This window comes from Sorex fumeus, unplaced genomic scaffold, assembly GCF_029834395.1.
Source record: "Sorex fumeus unplaced genomic scaffold, SorFum_2.1 ptg000037l, whole genome shotgun sequence".
Taxonomy (NCBI): domain Eukaryota; kingdom Metazoa; phylum Chordata; class Mammalia; order Eulipotyphla; family Soricidae; genus Sorex; species Sorex fumeus.
This window is the reverse complement of record NW_026606094.1, coordinates 26,676,955-26,704,319: the sequence shown is the minus strand read 5'-3', so window position 1 is coordinate 26,704,319 and position 27,365 is coordinate 26,676,955. Positions and strand designations below refer to the sequence as shown.

Genomic DNA, 27,365 nt, shown 5'->3' with positions numbered 1-27,365 from the left:
GACTTTGTCATTATCATTCACGTTAACTTCAATTTCTCTCGTATTTTTCTGTTAAGTAGAAATTTTAGATTGCATTTAAAATTGTATTTAAAGTTATTTAGGAAATTTTAAGTTTCTACCTCAAAACTTAATAAATTTTAATTACAGAATTTCTGTTCTAAATGTCTTTCATTAGCTAAATGTTTCCTTTCTCTTCATGATTTAATAATGTAAAACAAAAAGGGTATTTTAAGGCTTATACCAAAATCCAATAAATGATCTTGCAAAACAAACCAAAAAAATAGCCTATGTTGGTAGCTACTATTTCTGTATTGATACTATTATCATAAGGGTTCATGAAAATGAATTTAGAATTGATATTCCCTGTGCTACCAGGGGTGGAGGAAGTCTTCTGACCTATGCCTTGCAACCTTTGAGAATTCAGTTGCAGTGTTTAGTGGACCATGCAATGCCAGGGATTGACCCTATAGGCATTATCTCCCTGGCATGTGGGGCAATATATTTTCTTAAAAACTCTTAAGTAATTTTTCAGTAAATGTAGTACTTAGGCCCGTTAAAAACAAGGTTTGAAAATGATCTGATCATTAACAGATAACATCTCAGAATGGCTTTCCTCACTGCCTCTATTTTATATCCTCTTAATTTTAATAATTTTTATGGTCTCTTCCACCAATATCAGGTATAGGATATTTAAAATATGATCACTGTAAGACTTAAGTCATTTGTTTTAAATCCCTTGATGGTTATTCATCTGATGATTCATTATTCATATCTGGAATTTGAGAAATACTGCTGTGATGGAATGAAAAGGATGAAATAGTTGATACCTAAAGAAGTTATCTTGAGGTCTGAGAGAAAATACAGCTTTGCTGCTGACCCAGGGTTGATTTCTAGCTTCCCTGCTGATTCCCAGGGAATGGCCACAACCCCCCCAAATTTAATACAAATTAAAAAAATTACCATAAACTTCTAAATTAAAGCTGTTTTAACTTGACCTTCACTATTGACTGGCCAGTTAATTGCCATATTCTTGCACTGTACTAATTTTGGAGCAGCTTTTTTAGGGAGAAAAAAAGAGACCTCCTGTGTCGGTAGAATACTTCACAAGTTGCTTTAAGGGATATTGACAATCTCTTAGATGCTTGTTCTGTGATACATGCACAATAATTTTATTCAGATCACAGTATAAAAGTTTATATTAATGGGCTGGAGCAACGAAGTGTGTCAGGTAGGGTGCTTGTTTTGAACTTGGCCGAATTCCCATTTGATCTCCAGCACCCCATATATAGTACACTCAGCATCGCTGTATATGGCACCAAGTTCTAGCCACCTCCCCCCCGAAAATCCCCCAATATTATTTTGTATCAATGTTCAGAAAGTTATTGGGATTTAGAACAGACTCACTTCCTGATCCTTTTGTTGGTGTTAAGCAATGTGAATTGAATAGATATGACAGAAAAATTTGCTTTGGAATCAAACTTTAGTTTTGATTTTGCATAGTAGTATGGTGTATTACCATGCCAACAAGGTAGCTGAATAGCTGAAGTGAATTTTTCATAATAAAATGTGGAAAAAATCTAATTTTGTGTAGTATTTTAAAGGACTAGGGAAAGGCTTCACACAAGTTTGGTCCGACTACACATGATCCTCCAGCACCTCCAGTTATGGACACTGAGGAATTCGAGGTGTGGTTAAAAACAGATATTTAGCTTCTTAGCTTGCATTTCTAACAGTCATTGCAGTATCTTACTGGCACATTCACTCCAGTGTTTCCATTATAGAAATTTTGGTTCTTCTAAAATTTAAAAATATGCATTCTGTAACTCTTGGTCTAATTTTTGTACCACCTCCAATGTATTATTTATGAGTACTAAAATACTTGAAAAATTTATTATTTCCCTTGTTTTTATTGATTAGGTTGTTAGAAATGGTCAAGGATAGTAAATCTCTTTAAAAGTCTAGGACAGGCACGTGACCAACTCGGGTTCAATTCCCAGCATCCCATATGATCCCCTGAGCACTGCCAGGAGTCATTCCTGAGTGCAGAGCTAGGAGTAACCCCGTGTATTGCCCTTGTGTATTGTATCAAGTATATTGATAAGATTAGGATTCATCAGGTATCACTCATTAAAACTCCCCTGAAATACACTCTAGCTTGAACCATATTAAGTTCACATTAGCTTATACAAATAGCATTTTCATGCTCCACATTATAATTATCATTCTTAGTTTCCAAAATTTGCAATAATAAAATTTTAAAAATTGCTTTATTAAACTTAGTGTTAAAAAGTAAACACTGCGGACTGGAGAAATAGTACAGTGGATAAAGTGCTTGCCTTACACGTGGCTGACCTGGATTCAATTCCCCAGTACTGCCAGGAGTAAGCCCTATACAAAGCTAGGTGTGCCACCATCCCCCCACCCCCACCCCAATGTATCAGCATTGATACAGGATTTAATACAAATCAGATGACATGTTGAGGTCTTAATCACACATCTATGCTCAGTTTATACTCACTGGATTCCAAATTCAAAGGGAATATATTGTGAGCTGATAACAGTGGAATATAAAGAATTCTTTACTAACATTATATTGAGTAGCTATGAGAGATCCATTTTCAGAAGGAGTTCCAAAGTTACTCTTAGCACTCAAGACTTCCCATCTTCATTTCAAACTATATTCCTTATATACTATATTCTGGCCTTAACTTTTTTCCACTTGAATTTTACCTTCTTAGATACTGCAGCCAAAATAAGCTTCTTCCCCCACACCCCTGAATATATATGTTCATTTCTTATTTTTGTGGGGGAAAGGCCTACAGATGATTCTCAGGCTTGTGGTTCAATGTGATTGGCAGGATGTATGTAGTTGAATGTTGGCTCCAAAATACATGTGTGATGGGCCCTGCATGAAGCCAGCCCTTAAACAGATTTTGTTTCAAGCACTGCTGGAAGTGACCCAAGGGGGGAAAAAAGAGGAAAGGAAGATATTTTCAGGAGAGGCATTTTTATAAAAAATAATTACAGTGCAGCAAAAATGATAAAAGATACAGCAATTTGATAGCTTATAGCAGGGTCATCAGAGAACTAGGTAGTAACAATGATGGGATTTCTGCGTAGAACAGAAGGGCTGGACTAAGGCATGAGGCTAACTCCTGTTCGATCCCTGACACTGCAAGTATTTCTGGAAGACACCCCGTAGAATGTTGGCTGTGTGCAAGGCAAATGTCCTACCACTGGGCCCGCTCGAGCAAATTGAACAATGAGAGGACCGTGACCCCTTAGCATAGAGCCACGTATATCCTCCACACCAAAAAATATAATTGAAAAATTAGTTGTGTCTAAATTATGTCAAATTAATTGTATTTCCCTAGAGTTTTCATCTGGAGGCAGTTCAAATGTGGTTTAGCTGGAATTAGTCTGGTCCTCTAGCAAAGTAACAGAGAGATATAGGGAGATAGGGTAGATCCCAAAATTAAATTCCAAGAAACAGATTCTAAGGAATCAACTTCTAATTCCAATTTAATACTCATATCACTCTGGTCAGGACAGAAAATAATCCTTAATATATTTCTCTTCTCCCTAAGAAGTTAGCAAACTTTATTAGGTGGTAACTGATAATTTTTTCTTTAGAGTGCGCTGGCTGCACAATTAAGTATAAATACAGTAGACTGTTTACACAGTACTCATTGGATTGCAAATCAGGGCACTATTAAGAACCCCTTCACCCCTCAAGCCTGCATGATAGTTGAGGTCACTTAGGTGGCTGTAATCTTGTCAGGTAAAGAGATCTGGTAGGGAATTAGAAAATTGTATACTGGCAAATTCACCTTATTATGATGAGAACTAAAGAGCAGTCAACTGACACTGTCACTGACCTCCCGTTGTTCATCGATTTTTCTAGAGTGGGCCCAGTAACGTCTCCATTGTGAGACTTGTTGTTACTGTGTTTGGAATATCGAATACGTCAGAGGTAGCTTGCCAGGCTTTGCCATGTGGGCTAGATACTCTCAGTAGCTTGCTGGGCTATCCGAGAGGGGCAGAGAAATTGCGGAGGAACAGAACCCGGCTCAGCTAGCCAGCCACGCCACAAGGCAAACGCCTTACCGCTGTGCTATTCCTCCAGCTCCAACTGAAATATAAACCTCCGAAAGACTTTTATGAAGGTTTGCTTTTCTCCTTCATGTCTACTTTAGAAGTGCATGAAAAAAAAATCTTTTGTATTCTTTTTGAAAGTAGTTTTTCAAGATCCTACAGAAAGATTAACTTGGAATAGTTTTGGTAGTTGATGGCTTAGTAGTCAGACTAAATTAAGTCCAACAAGGTGTTCGGGTCTTTACATTTTTATAAGGATAAAAGTTTGAGGAATGGGCTGGAGAGAGTGAAACTGGTAGAGCCCTTGCTTTACATGCAGTTGACAAGGTTCAGTCATTGGCACCCTATATATTCCTCCAAGTCCATGAAGAGTAATCCCTGTACAGAGCCAGGAGTTGCCTCTGAGCACTGCAAGGAATGGCGCAAGGACCAAAACAGAAAGCTTGCTAGAATGTCATCGAGCTTTCTGTTTTGGTTCCTTTCCTTTAAAAGACAAATTTATGGTGGGAGGGATACTGGGAACATTAGTAGAGAATAGGCACTGGTGGAGGGATAGGTAAACGATCACTGTATGACTGAAATGCAAACACGAAAGTTTGTAAGTTTGTAACTGCACCTCATGGTAATAAAAAAAATGTCACCGTAATATCATGGTGATTGAAAAAAACAAATTTACAGGGCTGGAGAGATAGTACAGGGGATACGGCACTTGCCATTACATGCAGATGACTCTGGTTTGATATTGAGGACCACATCTTAGAAATATTTTTAGGGGGTCTGGAGTGATAGCACAGCAGGTAGGGCATTTGCCTTGCACATGGCCGACCCAGGTTTGATTCCCAGGATCCCATATGGTCCCTTGAGCACCGCCAGGAGTAATTCCTGAGTTCAGAGCCAGGAGCAACCCCTGTGAATCACCGGGTGTGATCCAAAAAGGAAAAAAAAAAATTCTTTTTAAAGCATGAAGCTTTAAAAGACTTAGTGGTTACATTCCTTACATGAATGAGGTCCTGGATTAATTACTTGCACTGGGGGAAAATAAAGATGGAGCAAGATTTTTATGTGATTATTCTAACTGGTAGGAAGAGACACTTATAGCAAGGGAAAATGTAGTATGTCACTTGATGTGTTCATTTTGTTCTCAATTTTTTTCCCCAGTTGTTTATGTGCCACATCTAGCCATGCTCAGGTATTACTCCTGGCTCTGCACTCAGGAATCACTCCTCTGGGCTCAGAGGACCATATGGGATGCTAGGAACTGATCCCAGGTTGGCTGTAGGTCCAAAGGCCCTACCAGCTATACTCTGCAGTTCCTGTTCTCAATTCATTATACTAAGTAAACTTTCCTCTGAAGCTGCTATGGCATTCACAAGTCATAGTTATTTTTACTCAGTTTTTAATTATCATATACATTTCTCTACTAATTGGAATGATTTGTTCAGTTTCTCTTTCCAGTTTAATTTCATTTCTAATTCTGTTCTTCATTGTGTAAATCCTAGAGCCATGAGGACCACAGATTATTTCCCATTTGCTGAATAGGAATCTTAAGAGCCCCAGTTTCTTTCAAATATAAATTTATTTGACTTAAAGTAAATCTGTGTTTAAGATGTTTACTTCAAAACACAAAATTGGTACAGAAATTCGCAATACCCACTTAAGTGATTAAATCTTATAAGGGGGCAGTATGCAGAAGGCTTGTTTGAAGACAGCTTATACAGTAAATGTGACTTCTAATAGTTTGGCACCTAGGGACAGGATTGAGTACAGTCAGGAGTGATCCCTTAGTACAGAGCCATGAGTAAGCCCCAAGCATCATCAGGTGCAGCTTACCACTGCCATAGCACTGTCTTCCGGTTGTTCATCAATTTGCTCGAGTGGGCAGTAACATCTCCATTCATCCCTGTTGCATGTTAGTGTAGCCCAATGGCATCTGCTCACTCCAGAACACGAAGTGAGACTTGTTACTATTTTTGGCATATCAAATATGCCATGGGGAGCTTGCCAGGCTCTGATGTACAGGTGGGATACTCTCGGTAGCTTACCAGGCTCTCCGAGGATGGAGGAAAAAAACCCAGGTCAGCTGCATGCAAGGCAAACACCCTACTTGCTGTGCTTTCGCTCCAGGCCCAGGTGCAGCTTAAAAAGAAACCCAAAGGGGTTGGAAAGATAGTGCAGGTGGTAGGGCACTTGCCTTGCACTGAGCCAATCTTGGGGTCAATCTCTGGTACCACATTACATCTAAGGAGGTCTGCAGGAGTGATCCCTGAATACAGATCTAGGAGTAAGCTCTGAACAAACACCAGCTTGGCACACAATACTCCAGCTGATGTAGTTTTCCTAAAAGACACCCTTCTGATGATACCAGTTTCTGTCAGCTGCCCAAATCACAGATGGTGAAGTGATCTTGAGATGTGGGTATTCACTGGATTGGAGATACGTGGTCTTAAGTAGGTTTAACATGACATAACTAAACTACCTAAAGCACAGATGTTAAGAAAATTTGCTGGGGTCAATTAGGACTAATTACTGAAATCTGCTACACAGTCAGCTGTAATGAGGATATGTTTGTCAGTGTATTAGATGCAGTGGTGAATATAAAAGCATAATAACAAACCTTAAGGAATGTTTTACAATTAGCTATTTAACGATTTTTTTCCTCCAGGTAGAAAATCAAAGTCACACTTTAATTCCTAGGGAGTAAAGAGATAGTACAGTGGGTAAGGCACTTGCCTTCCATGCAGCCCACCTGGGTTAGATCCCTGGCATCCTATATGGTTCATCAGGCACCACTAAGAGTAATTCCTGAGGACAGAGCCAGGAATAACCCCTGAGCATTGCCCGGTGTGGACCAAAAACCAAAATCAAACAAAAAAGCACTTATATTCCTAAGATTTGTATGTTCTAAGATGAAGCGTGGTGAAAACCATTACGATAAGTTCTTTCATTTAATGGTTATACAGAATGTAGGGTGTGTTATGCTTTTTGTTTATAGATAGTACGTCCAGTTACTGATAGGAAACAAGGAGCTGGAAAACTTACATGATAATTATGGCTCTGCCTTTGAGTGCATCAGTACACATAAGCTTTAGTTTCCGTATTGTAGGATAAGATTCTGAATTAAGATAAATTATGAATCATCTCAAAGGGTCTTGCTTTGACAGTTGTGTTAAGTAGGGAGTTCAAATATTTGGTATGGGGTTGTGAGGTGCAGCCTGTGACGTTCCGGGCTTTCTCCTAGTTCTACACTCAGAGATCATTCCTAGGGCCTTGGGGACGATATGCAGTGGTGATCAAACCCAGGTCAGTCATGTGCAAGGCAAGTGCCTACCTGCTGTGCTATATCTCTCCAGCCTCAGATAATATAATAATAGTTTATATTATATTAATATAGAAAAATATTTGATTATAATTAAATTTGGCTCTGTACATTCATTCATTCATTCATCATCCTGTTATTCGTCGATTGCCTCGAACAGGGCCCAGTAACGTCTCTTTCATCCTAGCCCTGAGATTATATTCAAGGCTCTTTAGGAGAATGAGACCCATCATTGTTACTAGTATTTGGCATATTTGGCTCTGTACATCAAATAATTTTGACATTCCCACCATTGAAAACAAGTGACTCTGAAACAAGTGAATATGGATCTCTATTAAAGAAAATCCTTTCTTGTGAGAGTGATAGTAAAGCGGGTAGGGTTTTAGCCTTGCACACAGCTGACCCAGATTTGGTCCTTGGCATTCCAGGAGTAATTCCTGAGTGCAGAGCCAAGAGGAACCACTGATCATCACCAGGTGTGGCCCCAAAACCAAAAATCAAACTAAACAAAAAACCCTGTGAGACAGGAATTATATTGGTGTGTGTATGTGTGTGTGGGGGGGGGGGACAGAAGGGGAAACTGGATGGGACACAGCACTGAATGTAAGCTTTAGCAGTTCCAGGTGTATGTAAAAGATATTGATATACTAGTGTTTGATCACTAGTCCCATAAATGCAGATGTAAGTCCATGGACAAGTAATCTTACCTCTCTTGACCCCAGTTTCCTTACCTGCAAAATAAGAAGGGCAAGGGTAATGCATTTTGTAAGTGATATGTTTGCAATATGTCTATTTGTTGTGACTAAACAAACTCAGAACTATTCTTTGAGAGTCATTTTGTAATTACATGAATTTATGAGCAAACATACATGAGGGCTGGATAAGATAGTACAGGGCTATTTGCCTTGCATATGGATGAACCTATTTTGATCCTTTAGCACCACATACGGTTTCACGAAGCACCACCTAGAATGTGCTCTGAGCACCAAGAGGTGCTCTGCCTCCCCCCCCCCGCCCCCCCACAAATTTGTGTGAAAAAAAAAAACCCCAAGAGTTAAGCATTAGTTTTGAGTGTAGGTGTCTTGATGCTTGAATCTCTGCTAATTACTGGAAAAAAGCTCCACTGTTGAGTAAGCCATTCAGCTAGACCTTGAGTTTCTGATCTTTCTTTCTTTCTTCCCCACATCGATGACAAATAAAGGAAGAAAGACAAATGGATCTGATCCTCAGGACCTGGTTCTTTTCATTTGGAGAACTGGACAGTTGATGGACGTGCTCCTGATTCTTGTTGAAAGCTGAAGCATTTGCCAGGCCCACTGGTCAAGGCTCTGGGTCTTGCTTTTAATGTTCTCTCTCCAAAGAGAACTAATGTTGTTCAAAGGAACTCTTGCTGTTCCTCAGTCCCTGCCTTGAACTGTCAGTGTAAGACAGGAAGAGCAGAAGGTAGAGGAATGCCTGTAAGGAGGGCATGAGAGCTAAAGTAGAAATAATAAGTAAAATGGAATACATACCATTTTCCAAGTACTGTTGGAAAACTTCAGATATTTTCTATTTGAACTCAATAACAAATCAGTGGAGTGTAAGTATTATCACCCACATTTTATGAGTCTAAAAAGGTTATTAACTAGGTTGTTGTCTAGAATGGTTTGGGAGAGTAATGATTAAAACCAGGACTTTACCCCTTAAAACAATATATTCATTTCTTAAGTTTATATGAATTTAACCATTTCAGTATACCATTGTCATAGAATCTTGGGGGTGGTTAAGAAAAAAAAATTCCGTTTGATAAAAACTAAAGGGACCTTTTGAGATTTTTATATGCTAATTTATCAGTAAGAAGCATCCAAGTATTTGATTTGTAATGAGAAGACTTACCAAGATATTGGATTAGAAGGATCAAATGAATATAAATGTCTTCCCATACAAGTTTTTGCTAACACTCTTATAAAATTTGCCATGAAAATGTGGATTTTGAATGCAAAAACAGAACAATAAACTGTGTCACTTAAAATTTAAATTTCATAGACAAGAGAAGAAAGGAAAATGGAAGCAATTTTGCAAGCTTTTGCCAGACTTGAAAAAAGAGAAAAAAGAAGAGAACAAGCTTTGGAACGAATCAGCACAGCCAAAACCGAAGTTAAAACTGAATGTAAAGATGCGCAGATTGCCAGTGATGCTGAAGTTATTCAGGTACTATTTTAAACATTGTGTAATAATATTGCTACATATGATTTAACTGCAGCTACAAATCATTTTTATTTTTATTAATACTTATGAGAATTTAATGACAAGGACTCCACTTGGTGATTTCCTTATTAGAGTAAGAAAAATATTGTCCATTTTGTTTAAATCAGAATAAAAAATATGTGAACAGTTAGCTTTTGAAGTAGATTTAAAGGAATTACAGATTTCACACAGTATCTAAAGCTTCATTCTGCTGTTTTGATTAGGAACATGTGAAAGAAGAAAATGCTAGCAAGCCAACACCTGCCAAAGTGAACAGAACTAAACAGAGAAAAAGTTTTTCTCGAAGCAGAACTCACATTGGACAGCAACGTCGTAGACACAGAACTGTCAGCATGTGCTCGGATATCCAACCATCTTCTCCTGACATAGAAGTTACTTCACAACAAAATGATATCGAAAATACTGTACTTACAATAGAACCAGAAACTGAAACTGCATTAGCAGAAATTATCACTGAAACTGAAGTTCCAGCACTTAATAAATGTCCTACAAAGTACCCCAAAACAAAGAAGGTATGATTCTTGTTGTCAAGCACTGTTTCTGTCAAAGGTCTTATATTGATTTATCTATGTGCTAAATTAGCACCTTTAAAAGCAATTAATTTCAGATGCTACCTTTATTTTGTTTTTAATTTCCACTTTATAGGTGGATTATAAGAAGCAGATATGAAGTATTTGTTAATTTCCTAGAATTTGCTATTATTAAAATTTGTAAGTAATCTTCTAGATCTATTAACGATCTGTGGAATAATAGGAAACTTCACTTATTGACAGCTTAGAAATATCAGGACATTAAAATGTTTCTGGTTTACTCTTGAGTAGAGAAGATTGGAGCATATACCAAAAGGCATCTCGGAGAAGGACAGTATGGACATTCCTGTAACATATCTTTATTCTTACCAAAATCATTGAAGTTACTATAGGAATTGTGAAACAAGATACATCATGAGATGTGTATTTAATAAGCATAGTTACATATGAAGTGTAATTTAAAGGTAGGTCAGAGTATAGTTATGTGCTCTATTCTACTTAGTGTACCTTAGATTTGGCACAGCCAAGCCAACACTTTGCACCTAACTATGAGCAATTACTTTTGGCCACTTTGGAGGGAGATAGTAAGCAACCTAATTGCTGCTACTCTTTGTAACTTTTATTAGTGAAATGTTCAAAGGATAAATCATTAATTACGAAACAAAACTGCATGGTGTTCATAAAAGTAAATTTATTTAAATCCCTAGTTTGAGAGGTAGAAGACTTCTACATCCTATATCATTCTATTCTGTTTTAAGAAGCCTCTTTTTCCACATAATAAAATATTGTCTGACAGACTACCAAATGATAATGATTTCCTCTAGTACTGCATACTATCTGAAGTACTGTACATCTAACATTTTTAATATCAAAATAAACATATTTGTAGAATTATAGTTTCTACAAAAAAAATTCAAATAATTTGCTCAAGGTTGAGTGAATAATTAAAAATTCATACCTGGGCACTAAAGCTGCAAATTTTACTTTGCTTTGAAAAAGGAGGTGAGAAAGATATCAAATGTTTGAAAGGTCATAGGCAATTTATCTAGCTTACCTCTGGTTCCATGCTCAGAGATCACTCCTGGAGAGTTCATGGGACACTATCGTATGTGTGGGATTGAACCTGGTTTGCCAGTGTGCAAGACAAATACTTTTCTTACCTTAACTTGAAAATATTGCATTTCAAACCTATATTCCCAAAGTGCTGTGCTGGCAATAGCACAATGTGCTATACCTTACCTGCTATACCTGGTAGGGGCTCTGGCCCCTAGATCTTTTTTTTTTTTAAATGCATATTTCTATCTCAAGTTTATATGTGAGTATGTGTATTAATCTATTAATCATTTATAATGTAGTAAAATGAAAATATTATCAATTAAAAGTGAGGAAGTACTCTGTATACTTTAGGATCTATTAAAGATTAAATTGTGTACAGGACAGTAATAAAAGTAAAAGTAATTTTTAAATTTTCCAAGCATTAGAATTTAAGACAACTCAAAAATTTGAATCAATTTTCAGGGCATGCTAACTTGCAGAGATTTGAAAAGACAATAGATTGTCAATGTCAAAGTTTTTAAAAACTGGCATCATGTCACAGGGATTATGATGGGCAGAGAGATTAGAAAAACACTGAGTAAAGGCCAGATATTTCTAACTTCTAACTATCTGAAAATTTTATACCTCTAAGAAAAGCAGTAACAAATGTAACCTTTCTGTTTATGGAGCAGTAGTTTGCTAGTCTCCAAGATTTTAAATTTTTTAAAAATCCTCCATCTATTTTATTCATAATATGTCAGTTTTAGACATCACATAGAAATGACTTAATATATAACTTTAGATCAATTTCAATTTGCATATTATAGTCTATAAGAGAATCACTAAAAATTACACATAGGTAATCAAATTTTTCTTTTCTCTAGCACTTGGTCAATGAATGGTTAAATGAGAAGAATGAGAAGACAGGAAAATCTTCAGATAGCCTTTCAGAAAGGCCTCTGCGCATAACTACAGATCCTGAAGTGTTAGCTACACAGCTCAATTCTTTACCAGGCCTCACTTACAGTCCCCACGTATACTCAACTCCTAAGCATTATATTAGATTTACTTCACCATTCCTTTCAGAAAAAAGGAGAAGGAAGGAGCCTACTGAAAACATTTCTGGCTCGTGCAAGAAGGTAAGTTCTCCTTTGAATATATTAGGCTGAAGCAAATACCATCTCACTCTTTTTTACCATTTCTAGTAATAAAATATTTTGGGAACTAGGACTGTATTTATGGGCTACGGCTATAAATGTTTCTATTTTTTCATATATTTCAGCGATGGTTGAAACAAGCTCTAGAAGAAGAAAACTCAACAGTTCTACATAGATTTAATTCAGCTTGCCAAGAAAGATCCAGAAGTCCTACAGTCAATGGTGAAAATCAAAGCCCACTATTATTAAATGATAGCTGTTCCCTTCCAGGTAGAATTTTTTTCATTACTATTTCAGCATGAAGAATTGGCATGATGAATATGCTTTATAAAAACAGCATTGTAGCACTGTCCCCCCGTTGTTCATGGATTTGCTCGAGTGGGCACCAGTAACATCTCAAAATGATTTTTTTTTTTTTTTGGTCACACCGGGGATGCACAGTGGTTACTCTGTAATAGAGCACATGCACTCAGGAATTACTCCTGGTGGTGCTTGGGGATGCTGGGAATCGAACCCGGGTTGCTGTGTGCAAGGCAAACGCCCTACCCGCTGTGTATCAGTGCAGTCCCACAGTATGCTGTTGCCAGTCCTTTGGGAATATAGGTTTGAAATGCAGTATTTTCAATTTAATACTATCAATTTAATACTATATACAATTTAATACTATATAGAAATTGAGGAAGATCAATATTTTCTGAATATAAATCTTCATTTTAATACTATGTATATTGGGATGTATGACTGCATTTTTCTCGTAGGTTAGCTTTGGAGGCTACCTTTTAGGAATCTGATTGATTTTAATTATGATTTCCTAGATGCCCATAGATAAGCTTCGTTTTGGGGGTCACACTCAGTGGTGCTTAGGTCTATTCCTGGCAGTGCTGGTAACTGAACCTCCAGTAAAGAATGTATTTTGGGCCCCTGAACTGTTAATTTCCCTGCCTGTTCATTTCAGTGCATTAGTTCTGGTGTGGAGTCATTGTAATTGATTACTGCTGATATTTCAATCCTTCCTAAATCAGACTACTACAAATATCAGCTTTCTGATTTCCTATAAATTATTTTACCAACAGATTTAACTACACCATTAAAAAAACGAAGACTTTATCAGTTGCTAGATTCTGCTTACTCAGAAACCTCCACACCTACTCCTTCACCGTATGCTACGCCAACTCACACAGATATTACTCCTACGGACCCATCATTTGCTACTCCACCACGGATAAAGTCAGATGATGAAGCTTGTAGAAATGGTTATAAACCCATATATTCACCAGTTACTCCAGTAACTCCTGGTACACCAGGAAATACCATGCACTTTGAGGTAAGAAAATTAAATTTTGAAAGTCTGAATTCATGGAGATGAGACTTAATAGCTTCTCTTTCTTCTTTAACAACTCATGTACACAAAAATTGAAATATGAGCTTTTTCGAAAAAATTTTAAATTCTTAAAAAATTAAACTGTTCACCCTGTATTGGTATATACAGTAATACTAAATGATCGTATTTTAAACTGACTTGAAAGCAAATACCATATTCAGGGAATAGTAATAAAACAGAAGCTTAAGCCAGCATCTTAGTGTACTGATCACATTGTTTTTAAATTTAATGGACCTATTTAATTTTCAATTCTAATTATTTTTTTATGTAGAATATTTCATCCCCAGAAAGTTCTCCAGAAATTAAGAGACGCACTTATAGTCAAGAGGTAAGGAGTTATTCAAAAAGGTCTTTCTTCTATCAGATTTGCTTAAATTATTGATAGATTCTTAAAAAGATTTAGTATGTGGTGTAATTTTTCTTTTTTAATCTTATAAACAGGGATATGACAGATCATCAACAATGTTAACTTTGGGGCCTTTTAGAAATTCTAATTTAACTGAACTGGGCCTGCAAGAAATTAAAACTATTGGCTATACCAGCCCTAGGAATAGGACTGAAGTCAATAGACAGTGCCCTGGAGAAAAGGAATCTGTGTCAGACCTACAACTGGGACTCGATGCAATCGAGCAAACAGCCTTGCATAAAACCATGGAAACACCTACACATGACAGGACTGATTCGAACAACCAACTGGAATCTACTCACTCTGGGCGAGGCACAATATATTCTTCATGGGTAAAGAGTCCTGACAGGACAGGAGTTAACTTCTCAGTAAACTCAAACTTGAGGGACTTGACACCCTCACATCAATTGGAAGTTGGAGGTGGCTTCCGGATGAGTGAGTCAAAGTGCCTGATACAGGATGATACTAGAAGCATGTTTATGGAAACGCCTGTATTTTGTACTTCTGAAGATGGCCTGGTATCTGCTTTTGGAAGGGCTGTTAATGACAGTTTGATGGATGGAAGCTGCACACCCCAGAATCCACCACAGAAGAAAAAGGTTACAAATTTAACTATTTGTCTTTTAAATTGTTTCAAATATTTACTTGTAACGCTAATATATGTTCTATAAGGCATTCTTTAGTTATTCAACTTTGGAAACATACATTTAAAAATACTTTGTTAATGCTCAATTAGAAAAGGTTTAGAGAAAAGTAGAAAACTGAATATGAAAAATTCTATAATGATTATGTTTTCAGAGATTAAAAACCAAGTAATTTACTTCCCAACCAAATAAACCAGACTTGAAAATTATTTATTACTGTCATTTTATACACAACAGGCATTCTTATATGTAAGAAATGCCTTTTATCTATTATATTTAAAATATTTAGATGGGAACATAATTGTACTATATAAAAGTTCATTTGTTTACTGCCATTGTTATTTGGTTCAGACATACCAAAATGATTAGAATGCCTTATTTTTGGAGGATTGGGAGAAACTACAACATTAATTTTACTTGTTAATAGGTTTATTGCTTTGAAAGTCAAAAGAATTTTAGTGATGGTGTGCTTTTAATTTTTATAACAGAGTCCAGTTGGCAACTTTGTGGGAAGCAATGTAGTATAGTGGAAAGAGCACGGGCTTTCAAGTAAGACCTAGGTTCGAATCCCGGCTCCAACACTCACCAGCTGTGTGACCTTGAGTGAGTGAGTTACTCAATTTCCTCATCTGTAAAATGGGGATGATAATATACCTATTTCTTAGGGTTGTTGTGAGGATTAAATGAGATAATGTGCTTAAATCATCTAAATATGATGCCTGGTATGTATAGCAGGCATTTGATAATTGTTAATTACTATTTGTTTGGAATCAAATTATTTTGTGTAATTTTCCTAATGTAAATAAATTAATTCTTTTTGGAAAGAATAGTTTGACTCTGACATATAAAACAAGAATAAAAGATTTGCTTCTCCTTATCTTTCTTGGTAAAGGTTTCTCTATTAGAATACCGTAAAAGACAACGTGAAGCTAGAAAAAGTGGCTCTAAAGCAGAACACTTCCCACTGGTTAGTGTATCACCTCATGCAAGTGGAAACTTGAGCAGCAACAATGGTGATGGATGTGCCAATAGGAACGAAACTGGAGAGCAGATAGAAAGCTCTGCCAGTCTTCCCTTACCAGCTCCATCTACAGTTTATAATGCTACTTTGGAAGAAGCCAGCAATAACTGTCCTATAAAGGAAGCATCTGCCAATGAGAAGAATGATCCAGAAGTTCAATGGTAAACCTGTTTAAAAATTCTAATAGGAACTTTAGAATTACAAACAATATGTATGTATAATTTAAAAGTCTTATTTATCATTCAGTCAGGATTATAATTTTCACATATGCAAAGACTTGAAGTATGGTATTCTCAAAAAGAGTACTTTTGTTAATGAATTTTCCTTTATTACTGTTTTTCCAAGATTTAGAAGATAGGGATTTGTGATTGTGATTTTTAAAGTTCTTCTTCACTGATAGCGTTTTTAGCCACGTGTGTTGTTAAAAGGTACAAACTGGTCATTTTCACAAATATTACTTGCCAAAGAACATTTTTTCTTTAATAGTCCTACAGTTTATTTGAATCTCTAATAATTATAGGTCACACCTGGTGATGTTCAGGGGACCACATGGCATGCTGGGGATCGAGGCAGGCTTGGCTACTTGCAATGCAGGTAGCCTACTCCCAATACTATTAGTGATGTTTTTACTATTAGTGATGTTTTTTTCTTTGTTTTCCTTTAAATTCATGACTTCTTAGCATATGTCTCAGTATCTCTCTCTCTCTCTCTCTCACACACACACACACACACACACACACACGGACAGGTTGGCAGGAAATCTCTGCTTTCCAAAGTGATTTTTCCAAAGGAATCTATTTGGCACTTTGATTAACTCTTTACACTAGAAATTGCTTTAGACAAAGGAGCAGAGCAATAAATGAAGATAAATATGTATGAGGAGTATTATATGTTTTCAAAGCTTCCTGCCTAAGTATTTTCCCCAAAGAGCAAAAACCCTTGATCTGAGGACATTTTGACCATGAAGGGACAAATAATCTAGCTGATTTGTAATTGCTCTGAATTCATGACATAATTTTATTTTAAAGGACTGCTTCAACTTCAGTGGAGCAAGTGAGAGAAAGGAGTTATCAGAGAGCTTTACTTCTCAGTGATCATCGAAAAGATAAAGATAGTGGTAAGTGAACTTGCTCCTTCACCAAAATGGAGTCAGCTAATCACTCTGCTCCCTCACTCTTTGCTGTGCTAATATTCTCTTTGGGTCTGCTTCTACTTCATCTCTAGGGGGAGAATCACCATGTGTCCCATGTTCACCGAGTCATATTCCGTCTTCACCTTCATCTCATTCAAATCACATTCCCCAGTTGCAACCCAAGGGCCCAGTCCCTTCATTCAGTGAACATATGGAAGGTCAGTAACCAGATGACATATCATGGTTATTGTTCTATGTAGCTTTTTAAGAGAACCTTTATAAAATGAAGTCTGTTTGAACAGAAGAATTCGTAATGCTTTTGTACAGTTAATAAGGGCCATATTATTGTGAAACTTCACATTTAATACAGGTTTCCTGTTTTACAGATCCTGATGCTGATAATCCAGAACTCACGACTGCAAATGAATGTCCATCCCCAGATACTTCGCAAAATAACTGCAGAAGCCCTTCAAAAACAAACAAGGTAATAATACGCAGAGATTTATCTGCTGAAATAATGATCTCTTTGTAATTTCTGGACATTTCCCCTGTCAATCTTCTTTATTTAGTTTATGCTTTCTCTCAGTGTTCTAATATCTTGTATACTCTCAAAGTTATTCATCCCAAACAAGTAAGATCAGAATAGAATGCATCTTCTAGCCTGCATTTTGAGGAATCCTGTTGTAAACTAAAGATAATTTGATTTTAAAAGAGGGGCCAGAGTGATACTTCAGTAGGTAGAGCTAGCAGCGGCCCCTAAGCACCACTGGGTGTAGCCCCCAAACCAACCCTAATGGCTGGGGACAAGGCTTCAAAAGATTTTTTAATAGGTTTTCAAGAGGTTTGCTTTGCCATTGGGAGTCCCTGGTTCAATCCCTAGCCCTGAATGGTTTCCCTCACACTGTCAGAAGAGCTGTACCCTAGAGTAGCTAAAAACTACAACTCAACACAGAAAACGACAAAATCAGGAGCTGGAACATATTTACAGTGGGGAAGGTGCTTCCTTAGCACGCGGCCAACCAGGGTTCAATCCCCTGACATCCCATATGGTCCCCCAAGCACCGCTATGGATAATTTCTGAGTGCAGAGCCAGGAGTAACCTCTGAGCGTCTCTGGGTATGAACCAAACAGAAAAAAAAAAAAAGAGATGGTGTATGGGGGGTGTATGGGGGGGGGGGGGATTAAAGAATTTAAAGTCTGTGTACTTGGATAAGGAATTAGAAATGAAAACCACCTGAGGAGCAAGTTTATTCACCCAAATTAAATTCTTGAGTTCTTTTAGTGCCAGACGGGTGCTTGCCTTTGGACCCTGTACCAAATTCCTAGCAAGCTCTACCAGGAATCATTCCTGAGCACTGCTGGGTGTGGCCCCAACAGTGCCTCCAGAATAAAGCTCATAAAATAGGCTTCACTTGAAAGAGTGTGTGTGTGCAACGGTGCGGGGGCTAAAGAGAAGGGGAAGCTAAATACTTTCGTCCCGAAATAAACATTGATGGAATCCAGTTTATGTTTATTCCAAGAGCCATTTGAATGAGCAGATAGATTTTACTTCTTAATGTATTTGGGTAGTTGTTAAAAAGATAATTTCAGTGTACCTAAAATATTTTTTTTTCCATAGCCTGGTTCACCAGGACCACTTTCTTCTCAACAACATGGAAAAATACTCACAAAACCAGATTCCCTTTGGGAAGCATCAGAAGCTGAGAGCGGTGTTCACCTCAAAACAGAGCTCCAACAAAAACAGCTATTAAATAACACCCAAGCACTTTCAAAAAATCCTCCTCCTCAGCCATTTGTTCGCAGTTCGTCTGAGCAACACTCACAAAAGCTGCCTTCTGCACCAATCAAGCTGCACTGTCCTCCATCACCTCAAGTAGAAAATCCTCCAAAGTCATCAACGCCTCACACGCCTGTACAACATGGTTACCTTTCACCAAAGCCTCCTTCACAGCAGTTAGGATCTCCCTACAGGCCTCATCATTCACAGTCACCTCAAGTGGGAACACCTCAGAGAGAATCTCAGAGAAATTACTATCCAGCAGCACAGAATGTTCAAGGCAATACTCAACAAGCAACTTCCGGAGCATTATTTACACAAACACCCTCAGGACAATCTTCAGCAACATATAGTCAGTTTAACCAACAGAGCCTGAACAGCACGGCTCCCCCCCCTCCACCCCCTCCACCTCCTTCTTCCTCTTATTATCAAAACCAGCAGCCCTCTGCAAACTTCCAGAATTATAATCAGCTTAAAGGTAGTCTTCCTCAACAAACTGTGTTTACATCAGGACCAAATCAAGCACTTCCTGGCACCACAAGCCAACAGACAGTTCCGGGACACCATGTTACTCCAGGGCATTTTTTGCCATCTCAGAACCCTACTATTCACCATCCAACTTCTGCTGCTGTAGTCCCACCCCCTCCTCCACCACCACCTGCGCCAGGACCACACCTTGTACAACAGCCAAGTACCCATCAGCAACACTCTGTAGCACACGTGGTAGGGCCTGTTCATGCTGTCACCCCTGGGTCGCATATTCACACTCAAACTACAGGACACCATTTGCCACCACCCCCTCCACCTCCTGGTCCGGCCCCTCATCACCATCCACCTCCCCATCCTTCCACGGGACTCCAAGGTCTACAAGCACAACACCAGCATGTTGTCAATTCAGCACCCCCACCCCCACCTCCTCCGCCACCTTCCAGTGTTTTGGCTCCTGGGCACCATACCACATCAGCTCAAGCCATACACCATCCTCCTCACCAAGGACCGCCACTCTTTCCTTCAAGCACTCATCCACCTGTACCACCATATCCCTCACAAGCTACACATCATACCACTCTGGGACCGGGACCCCAACACCAGCCTTCTGGGACAGCAGGGCCACATTGTCCATTACCAGTTTCAGGTCCTCATCTCCAGCCCCAAGGACCAAACAGTATTCCAACACCTACTGCTTCAGGGTTCTGTCCTCATCCTGGCTCTGTGGCCCTGCCACATGGGGTTCAAGGACCTCAGCAGGCATCTCCAGTGCCTGGACAGATTCCAATTCACAGAGCACAGGTGCCACCAACATTTCAGAACAATTACCATGGTTCAGGGTGGCATTAAAATGGACTCCAAAAGCATTTTTTTTAATGTTCTGTAAGATAAATTGTATATTTCATATGTACCTGTTAAGGTACTTTTTAAAGCTTGTACATGAAACTTTGTATAAAAAAAAAAAAGCACCAGTGCTCTTTCATTGTATTTTCCCCATTTCTGCTTTTTAAAATTCCTTTAAAAAATGTGCTGTTAAGCCAGTATTAGGTATCTTTAATTTGTAAGTGAACATTCCAGCTGTTTTTTCTTGCAATAGGTTCAATGCTACATGATCTTTAAATTTTATTGTTGCAGTTAAATTCATTTAGTGAATGTTTTCTATATTATTTTATACATATGCATTAAGTACACAGCTAGGTAATGGCACTATGAGAATTTTCTTTCCCCTCCCCCCCCGTCAGCAGTTCTTGAGTGCATTGTAGGTATAAAAAATGCAATACAGATTTTTATAGTTTGGTGTGAACATGGCTCATTTTGTTTTACCGGTTATTTGCAAGCAAGATGTAATTTAATGTATAGATGATTTTTAATGTCTCCTGACAAAGTGTAAATACTGAATTTCTTTCGCGTATATAATTGCTTACAGCTTTTCTCATTTGATATATAGCATTGTACATATTTGACAAGTCTTTGCAAAACTGTGTGAACTTTGTGAAAGTAGAACAGTATATTGCCTTTAATTTCTTTTTTATTTTAAATATACTATCACATTGAAGCACTGGTTGGGCATTTTAATTCATGTTAATAAATCACAATTATGTAAGTTTTACCAAATTGTCCTGTACAGCTTCTGAAACTGGGATCTGTTTAAGTGTGTTTACAAAGTTACATTTTTTACAATATCAGTTTGTAAGGAGCTTCCATTTTCTTTAGTGACTACTACCTCAGTTGGACCACAGTAAACATCAGAAGGACTTACTCCCAGAGTATTCCTACTTGTCATTTTTGTAGGAGCCAAGAGCCATAGGAAACTACCATGCTATGTATGTACATTTACTTATAGCTAACATCATACAAACTGAACCCATATCATTAAAGCATTATACATGATACAATTATGGATTATCATTTACAACTGTTTGAAAATATGGAATAGTTTCCCTAAAAACACAGAAATATCTAATTTGTACACTTTAGAACATGATTGAAAGGTCCTTGGGTTAATCAAAATTGTTTTAAAATCTTAGCACTATTTGCGATAGTATTTAAAAAAGTAGTGGGAAATATTTAAAATTTGGGTGTATAAAACTAAAGAAAAAGGCATTCATATATCAAGTGAAATGAAAATGGCCTCTCAAGCAGGCATTTTATTGCTGAAATATAAAATGCTAGTTTATAACTTTGGAAAAATAAAAAGTTCTTTGTCTTCTCCCTCTGAGAAGGATTAAGTATAACCAATAATGACACTATTTTTAACACATTTTTCATCATCAAATTACTTGACAAATAATTTGGCACAGCACACAAATTCTGTGCTTTGGAGAAGAAGTAAGCAGATTATATTTAGCAGTAATATACGTTGTATTACACTTTTCATTTCTTAGTGAAAATTAGAATGATACATTAACAGAGCTGCACTTATTACTCAAACCCGATTAGTTTCAAGTTTTAAATGAACTTACATGAACTTTGTCATCCTTTACCAGCAAACAAAATTCTACTTAAGTATTCACTAAAGAAATGCTTGATCAAGAAGAGATGGCTTTGTATCATCCATCCTTTGAATTTTAAAACACAAAACAGATTTAACTAGCATAGTAAATTGTCCATAATTTACCTGTTTAGGAGAACTGTCTAAGGATGTTAAATTCCTCATAGTTTAATTTTGACTACTATACAAATAATGTATGAAAAAGGTATATACTGTGTAAACTGCTGATCTCATACAGTTCTTTGACTCCTTTGATGAGGGACACTCATATCCTCTCAAATACCACCCTCTATTATAATAGAGGGAGAAATACATAATAATGGGAGAGGGAAAACTGGCATTTACTAACCTAGTAAAAACAGTGTAACAGTTCTCTGCCTTAAGACAAGTCCTAACTTTCATAGAGCCAGCTTTTGGAATCTGCTATAATAACGTAAGTGACTACTGCTTGTCTTTTTTCGGAAGGTTCTACGTATTCAAAGGGAAAAATAGAGGAAGTTAAAATCATGGTGCTGGTTATAGTATTTTGCATACCAGTGGTTTTCATTTAACTTAATATGTGTTCCTTGTGAAGATACCAAGAATGCTAAAAACCATGCTGTACCTAATACAAATATATATTCTTTCTAGGATAACTGTTTCTACATTGGAAACTGGCTATGTATCATATGGAATGGAGCCTTAAACAAAATTCTTAATTTTTTCTAACATGAATCAAAACTGATTTAGACAACTAAATTTAGTTCAAGTGTGTAAATAACCCTGATAAAAACTGGCATAGAACCTGGGAAGACAAGTGTTAAGCGGTTCTTGTAAGAATATATCCTATGGAAATTGTGGTTAGCATAGTCACCATCTGCCACAGAACTTAAATAGGTATCTCACAGCCTCAATTTTAAAAAGCATGCACCTTTCATAAATGATTGGTCTGTTCCACCGATAACTTTTAAGAGGATATGTGTCTTATTTCTTACAATGAATAGTTTAAAAAATTGCAATGCTCAATGAAATTCAGTTTTGATTAAACATGAATCTGAAAAAGGAGCACTTAAATTCTAGGTAAATATCTATACTACAGCATCTTTTCTACATCTACATTCTATCTTTACAAAAACAATGAATGGATTTCCTTGTAATAGCCTCAATGCATGTTATAAAACTACATTTCCTGCAACAAGAATGTGGATATTTTCTTTACTTTTGATTACATTACACTAAAAAAGCAAATGTTTGTTGAATATCACTTCATATATAGGCCAATGACCAAGGCAATGTCTGGAAAAAAAAAACCCAATACTTTAATTTTTTTAAGACAACTGCAAGCACCTCAAACAATGGATTATTGTTACAACACTTGTTATCTTTTCACAATCTAGTTATTGCAAAGGCATATATGGATAAATATTAATGGACAAAGTCAAGAAAAAGAGGCACCTTAATGAATTAAAAAAAAACACATTCAATCCAATGACTTCTAAAAGAGGCTAAATTTACCTCAGTATGTTACATTCTAAAATTGTATTGCCTACTATGGTTTGTGACCTGGATTCTGCAATTCAGAGGAAATGCATAAACAAAACTGCGACCTGCAAAGGGAAAATCAGTTTTTCAACTTCAGTTCACAGGAAGAAAATAAAAAAGGTAGTAAAACGTGCCATAGTCACATATAAAACTGCCTATGGAATGAATGTGATCACTTTGACCTCCCAGTGTTAGAATTCTGCCTATTGTACTGTAAATTGTATATGCCACACCTTGGTTTTAGACAAACATACGCAAGCCTTTCACCCGACAGCATAGGTATGTATTTTTCATTCACACACTGAACATGTTTCCTTGTCCAATTTAATCTATGTTGAGTTTAACTTACAGGTGCCCGGAGGAGGCAACAGCACATGGTATCGAGAGAACACACTGGTAAGAGGAAACTGCTCTTCTTAAAAAGTAACTTAGGAGAAGGGGAAAAAAGTATGAGAAAACTAAATCCTAATCCTTACAAATACTTATTTTAGCAAGAGAAGTATGTCTTTTCTTCCTGTAAAGTGCCACATATGGAATGATACTCTTTAGCCCAGAGCCACTTTGTTTAAAACCCCAATGCAAAGGATTATGCTATGGAATGAAAGTTCTCAAAACTCCTTGGGCAGTTAAATTCTGTTACATGCAACATAGGCTACAAAGCACTCAAGACTTAGTAGCTCTTCAGAAATTTGAGTCCCCATCCTTATTTAATGGAAATTAACATTTACAGGGTGCATTTACATACACTATAATACAGGAATGATGTCCCTTTGCCAGAAGATTAAAATTATACATTTCCTTGCTATAGTTCTTAATTCCAACTTGATAATGTCTTAAGATTGTAAATTATATAGTACTCAGCTAAAATATCTCTTCATAAATAGTTACAAAACCTGCCAAAACACAAGGAGGGAAAGTATTTTTTGTTCCAAAAAATTGACACTTGAATGTCACACAACACAAGAAACAAAGCTTAGACACATGTTATTGTTTCCAGAAGAAAGTGGGTCAGTAAACTACTATGCTGAAGACAAAAGACTACCCTTCCCCAGGATCACAGTGCACAAAAGCAAAATGTCAAACAACAGTACCTCAAAGCAAAATAAAGGTCTGAGGATGAAGCCAGCTCACTTGTAATCCTGTTAATGAATGAGAGTCACCGTTTAGGTCCAATGTACTGGAAAACATTTGCTAGCTCAGAATGCTATATTTGTAAAATCTGCTAAGAATTCAACCAAGGATGCCGAAGGCATTCGCCAGCTGAGGCTCGTTTTTCTGGAACCATTTCTAACATCGGGATGAGGAAATCTGTAAACTGTGCTGCATCTTCAGGGGGCCAACCATACTTTTCCACAAGTACATCGAAGAGGCTCCAGGGCTTCAGCTTGGTGATGTGCCGCAGTTCTCCTACAGGGAAAAACAGGCAAGGTCAAGCGAGTCCAAGTTTTCATTTTCCTGCTATGGGTCCAGTCTGGCTCTTTTCAAAAAAGCAAAGAAAACCAACCTGCTCAACATTACAGCAACAAAGCAAACCACGTTCCCCCTCCCGCAGTAACCAACCCAATGTACTTAAGACCCTTCGGTATTGCCAATGAGCACAGTGAATGTAAACAGGATTAATTCACAAGGTAACAATTCTGGTTACAGGGACTCTAGGTAAAATGAGTCCACTCTAGATATTTTCTTATGCAATAACCAATTTTTTTAAAAAAATTTACTTAGGGGCTGGAGCAATAGCACAGAGGGTGGGTCATTTGCCTTGCACACAGCCATCATCGCTGACCCTAGTTTGATTCCTCCACCCCTCTCAGAGAGCCTGGTGAAAATGGAAATCCTCTTCTATTGTTCCAGATCTTAGGAGAAAAGTTTTATAGTTTTTGTCATTGATAAGGGCTGGAGCAATAGCACAGTAGGTAAGGCATTTGCCTTGAACATGGCCAACATGGCCGACCCGGGTTCGATTCCTCCACCCCTATTGGAGAGCCCGGATAGCTACTGAGAGTATCTCGCCCACACGGTAAAGCCTGGCAAGCTCCCCGTAACATACTCGATATGCCAAACACAGTAACAAGTGTCACAATGGAGATGTTACTGGGTCTACTCAAGCAAATCGATGAACAACGGGAGGACAGTGACAGTGACTTAGAAATGAGCTTTAAAGAAACACACTAAAATCCACAGAACATTCTGTATACCTACAGCATGCGTAAGACTCCTACAGAGCAGCACCACTGGAGAGCTTTCTGGGACAGCTGACGTTATTCTACTGCCCGAGAGCAGAGCTGTAAGCTGTATCTAGGAGCACCTGGAATGTGCTTCATGGGCCTAAGGAATGAAGTTCTAATTTTCATTTTAAATGTTACTTGCCCTAGACGGCAAGCACAATTCTGGAGGCAAATTCAAATCAGTCAGTACCTATGTCTATAAGAATTTCGTGAAAGTCAGGGCATTCAGATATAAAACTCTGGGCGTAAACTCTGGACAAGAACTGAGTGCTGAAAGAAGATTAAAAGCACATAAAAGGTAACCTTTTCAGCAAGCTCCCCATGGAGTATTTGAATATGCCAAAAACACTAACAAGTCATGGAGACTTTACTGGTGCCTGCTCGAGCAAATCATGAACAACGGGAGGACAGTACTAAAGTACTACAATGCTTTTCAGTATCTGCATTGCAAACCATAATGCCCAAAAAAGGGGAGGGAAGGAAGGGGGAGGGAGAAAGAGAGAGAAGAAAAGTCTGCCTTATATTTAAAGGTAGGTGATAAGGGCATGTGGGGGGTGGGGGTGGGGGAGAATTGGGGACATTGGGGTGGGAAATGAACACTGGTGTAAGGACGATATTGGAACACCGTATGAAACCCAACCATGACTAACTTTGTAATTTTGTCATCTCATAGTGATTCAATTAAAAAATAAATTCTGAGGGTTCAAAAAGACCTGAAAAGGAAATGGTGAGTAATCTGGGGGGGGGGGGGGAGAGGGGGAGATGTCACGTTATTTCATAACGTCTTTTGTGGTAGATATATCCACAGAACACACCACTCTGCCCAGAAACCTCCCTGTGTACCCTTTAGTATCTGTCTCCAAGAGCACCCATAGAGGGGATGTGCTATACTATCATTCTGATACTACATAGACAAAGAATCATGCCTATAATTATAAAAAGCCAGATTAGAAGCCAGATCTATTTCACCACAATGTATTCAACAACATACTTTCTTTTTTTACTAGTTAATAACTAAAAGACTATAGGAAGTCAAAAAACATAAAAAATCAAAACTTAGGACAAATGATATGAAATCCCACCCCACAATGACTTACTCTTTTTACCTATAGTGATTTCAGTATGCCTTCTCATAGAATCGTGTGTCTGCAGAATTGGACTCAATCTTTGAAAATGTTTCTGTTTGGGACCAGGGTCACTCATCGATGCCCACGGCTTACTCCCGGCTGTAGGCTCAGGGAACACTCCTGAAGATACTAAGGAGACCACATAGGGTTCCAGGCACCAAACCCAGGTCAGCGCATGCAAGACTAACAGCCTACTCTTTGTACTACATCTCTGGCTCTGAGAATGTTTCCTGTTAAAGGGGCTGGAAGCTTCTGGCTTCAATGTGAGGTGAGAGTTAAGCATCACTTCCAAATTATAGTTGGATCTGTTTATAACTAGAAAATGGCCAGAACACTTAGGAGAAAGGGTTCCATCCTGTGGAAGGAAACAGTCTCCATAAACACAAAAGCTCAGGCCACTCATCAAATGTTTATCTCCTTTAATCTCTCAATTCACGTTCTCACAACCCAACCTAAGGTGGCAGATAGTATAGAGGGTTGGGTACTTGCCTTGCACATGGCCTACCCAGGTTCTAATCCTCACTGCCCTATGGTTCCGTGCCTTATGCATTCCTGCCTGCCAGGAATGCAGAAATTAAGTCCTGAGTGCTGCTGGGTGTGGCCCCCAAAGGGAACAAAATACCAATCAACCTAAAGAAACCATCCTAACCCCAAAATATGACGACTATAAAATCCCATACACTTGGCAAAATGACTAATGCTCAGGATTAAGAGCAATTTAGAAACGCCCATCCAGGGACCCAAGACAATCAAGTTAACACACCAGGTCAT

The 27,365-nt window shown here is 37.8% G+C and overlaps 2 protein-coding genes across 10 annotated transcripts in view; one reads left to right on the top strand and one right to left on the bottom strand.

The window, feature by feature from the left end:
- Window positions 1–20,788, top strand: part of KMT2E (lysine methyltransferase 2E (inactive)) — an 80,553-nt gene extending 59,765 nt beyond the window's left edge. For 3 of the 5 annotated variants that reach the window (XM_056118334.1, XM_056118333.1, XM_056118337.1), the window contains 12 exons: window positions 9,437–9,601; window positions 9,862–10,170; window positions 12,108–12,362; window positions 12,506–12,650; window positions 13,454–13,704; window positions 14,033–14,089; window positions 14,203–14,766; window positions 15,704–15,993; window positions 16,861–16,949; window positions 17,057–17,182; window positions 17,351–17,448; window positions 18,583–20,788. In XM_056118334.1, coding sequence (XP_055974309.1) covers window positions 9,437–9,601; window positions 9,862–10,170; window positions 12,108–12,362; window positions 12,506–12,650; window positions 13,454–13,704; window positions 14,033–14,089; window positions 14,203–14,766; window positions 15,704–15,993; window positions 16,861–16,949; window positions 17,057–17,182; window positions 17,351–17,448; window positions 18,583–20,079 — 3,846 coding nt within the window. In that variant the 3' untranslated portion in view covers window positions 20,080–20,788. Of the gene's footprint in view, window positions 1–9,436; window positions 9,602–9,861; window positions 10,171–12,107; window positions 12,363–12,505; window positions 12,651–13,453; window positions 13,705–14,032; window positions 14,090–14,202; window positions 14,767–15,299; window positions 15,415–15,703; window positions 15,994–16,860; window positions 16,950–17,056; window positions 17,183–17,350; window positions 17,449–18,582 lie in introns of those variants that run through there. The other 2 variants (XM_056118336.1, XR_008793039.1) reach the window with 2 other exon arrangements.
- Window positions 20,789–22,995: 2,207 nt separating this feature from the next.
- Window positions 22,996–27,365, bottom strand: part of SRPK2 (SRSF protein kinase 2) — a 208,768-nt gene continuing 204,398 nt past the window's right edge. For all 5 annotated transcript variants that reach the window (XM_056118342.1, XM_056118338.1, XM_056118339.1 and 2 more), the window contains one exon: window positions 22,996–24,649. In XM_056118342.1, the coding sequence (XP_055974317.1) occupies window positions 24,465–24,649 (185 nt within the window). In that variant the 3' untranslated portion in view covers window positions 22,996–24,464. The remainder of the gene's footprint in view (window positions 24,650–27,365) is intronic.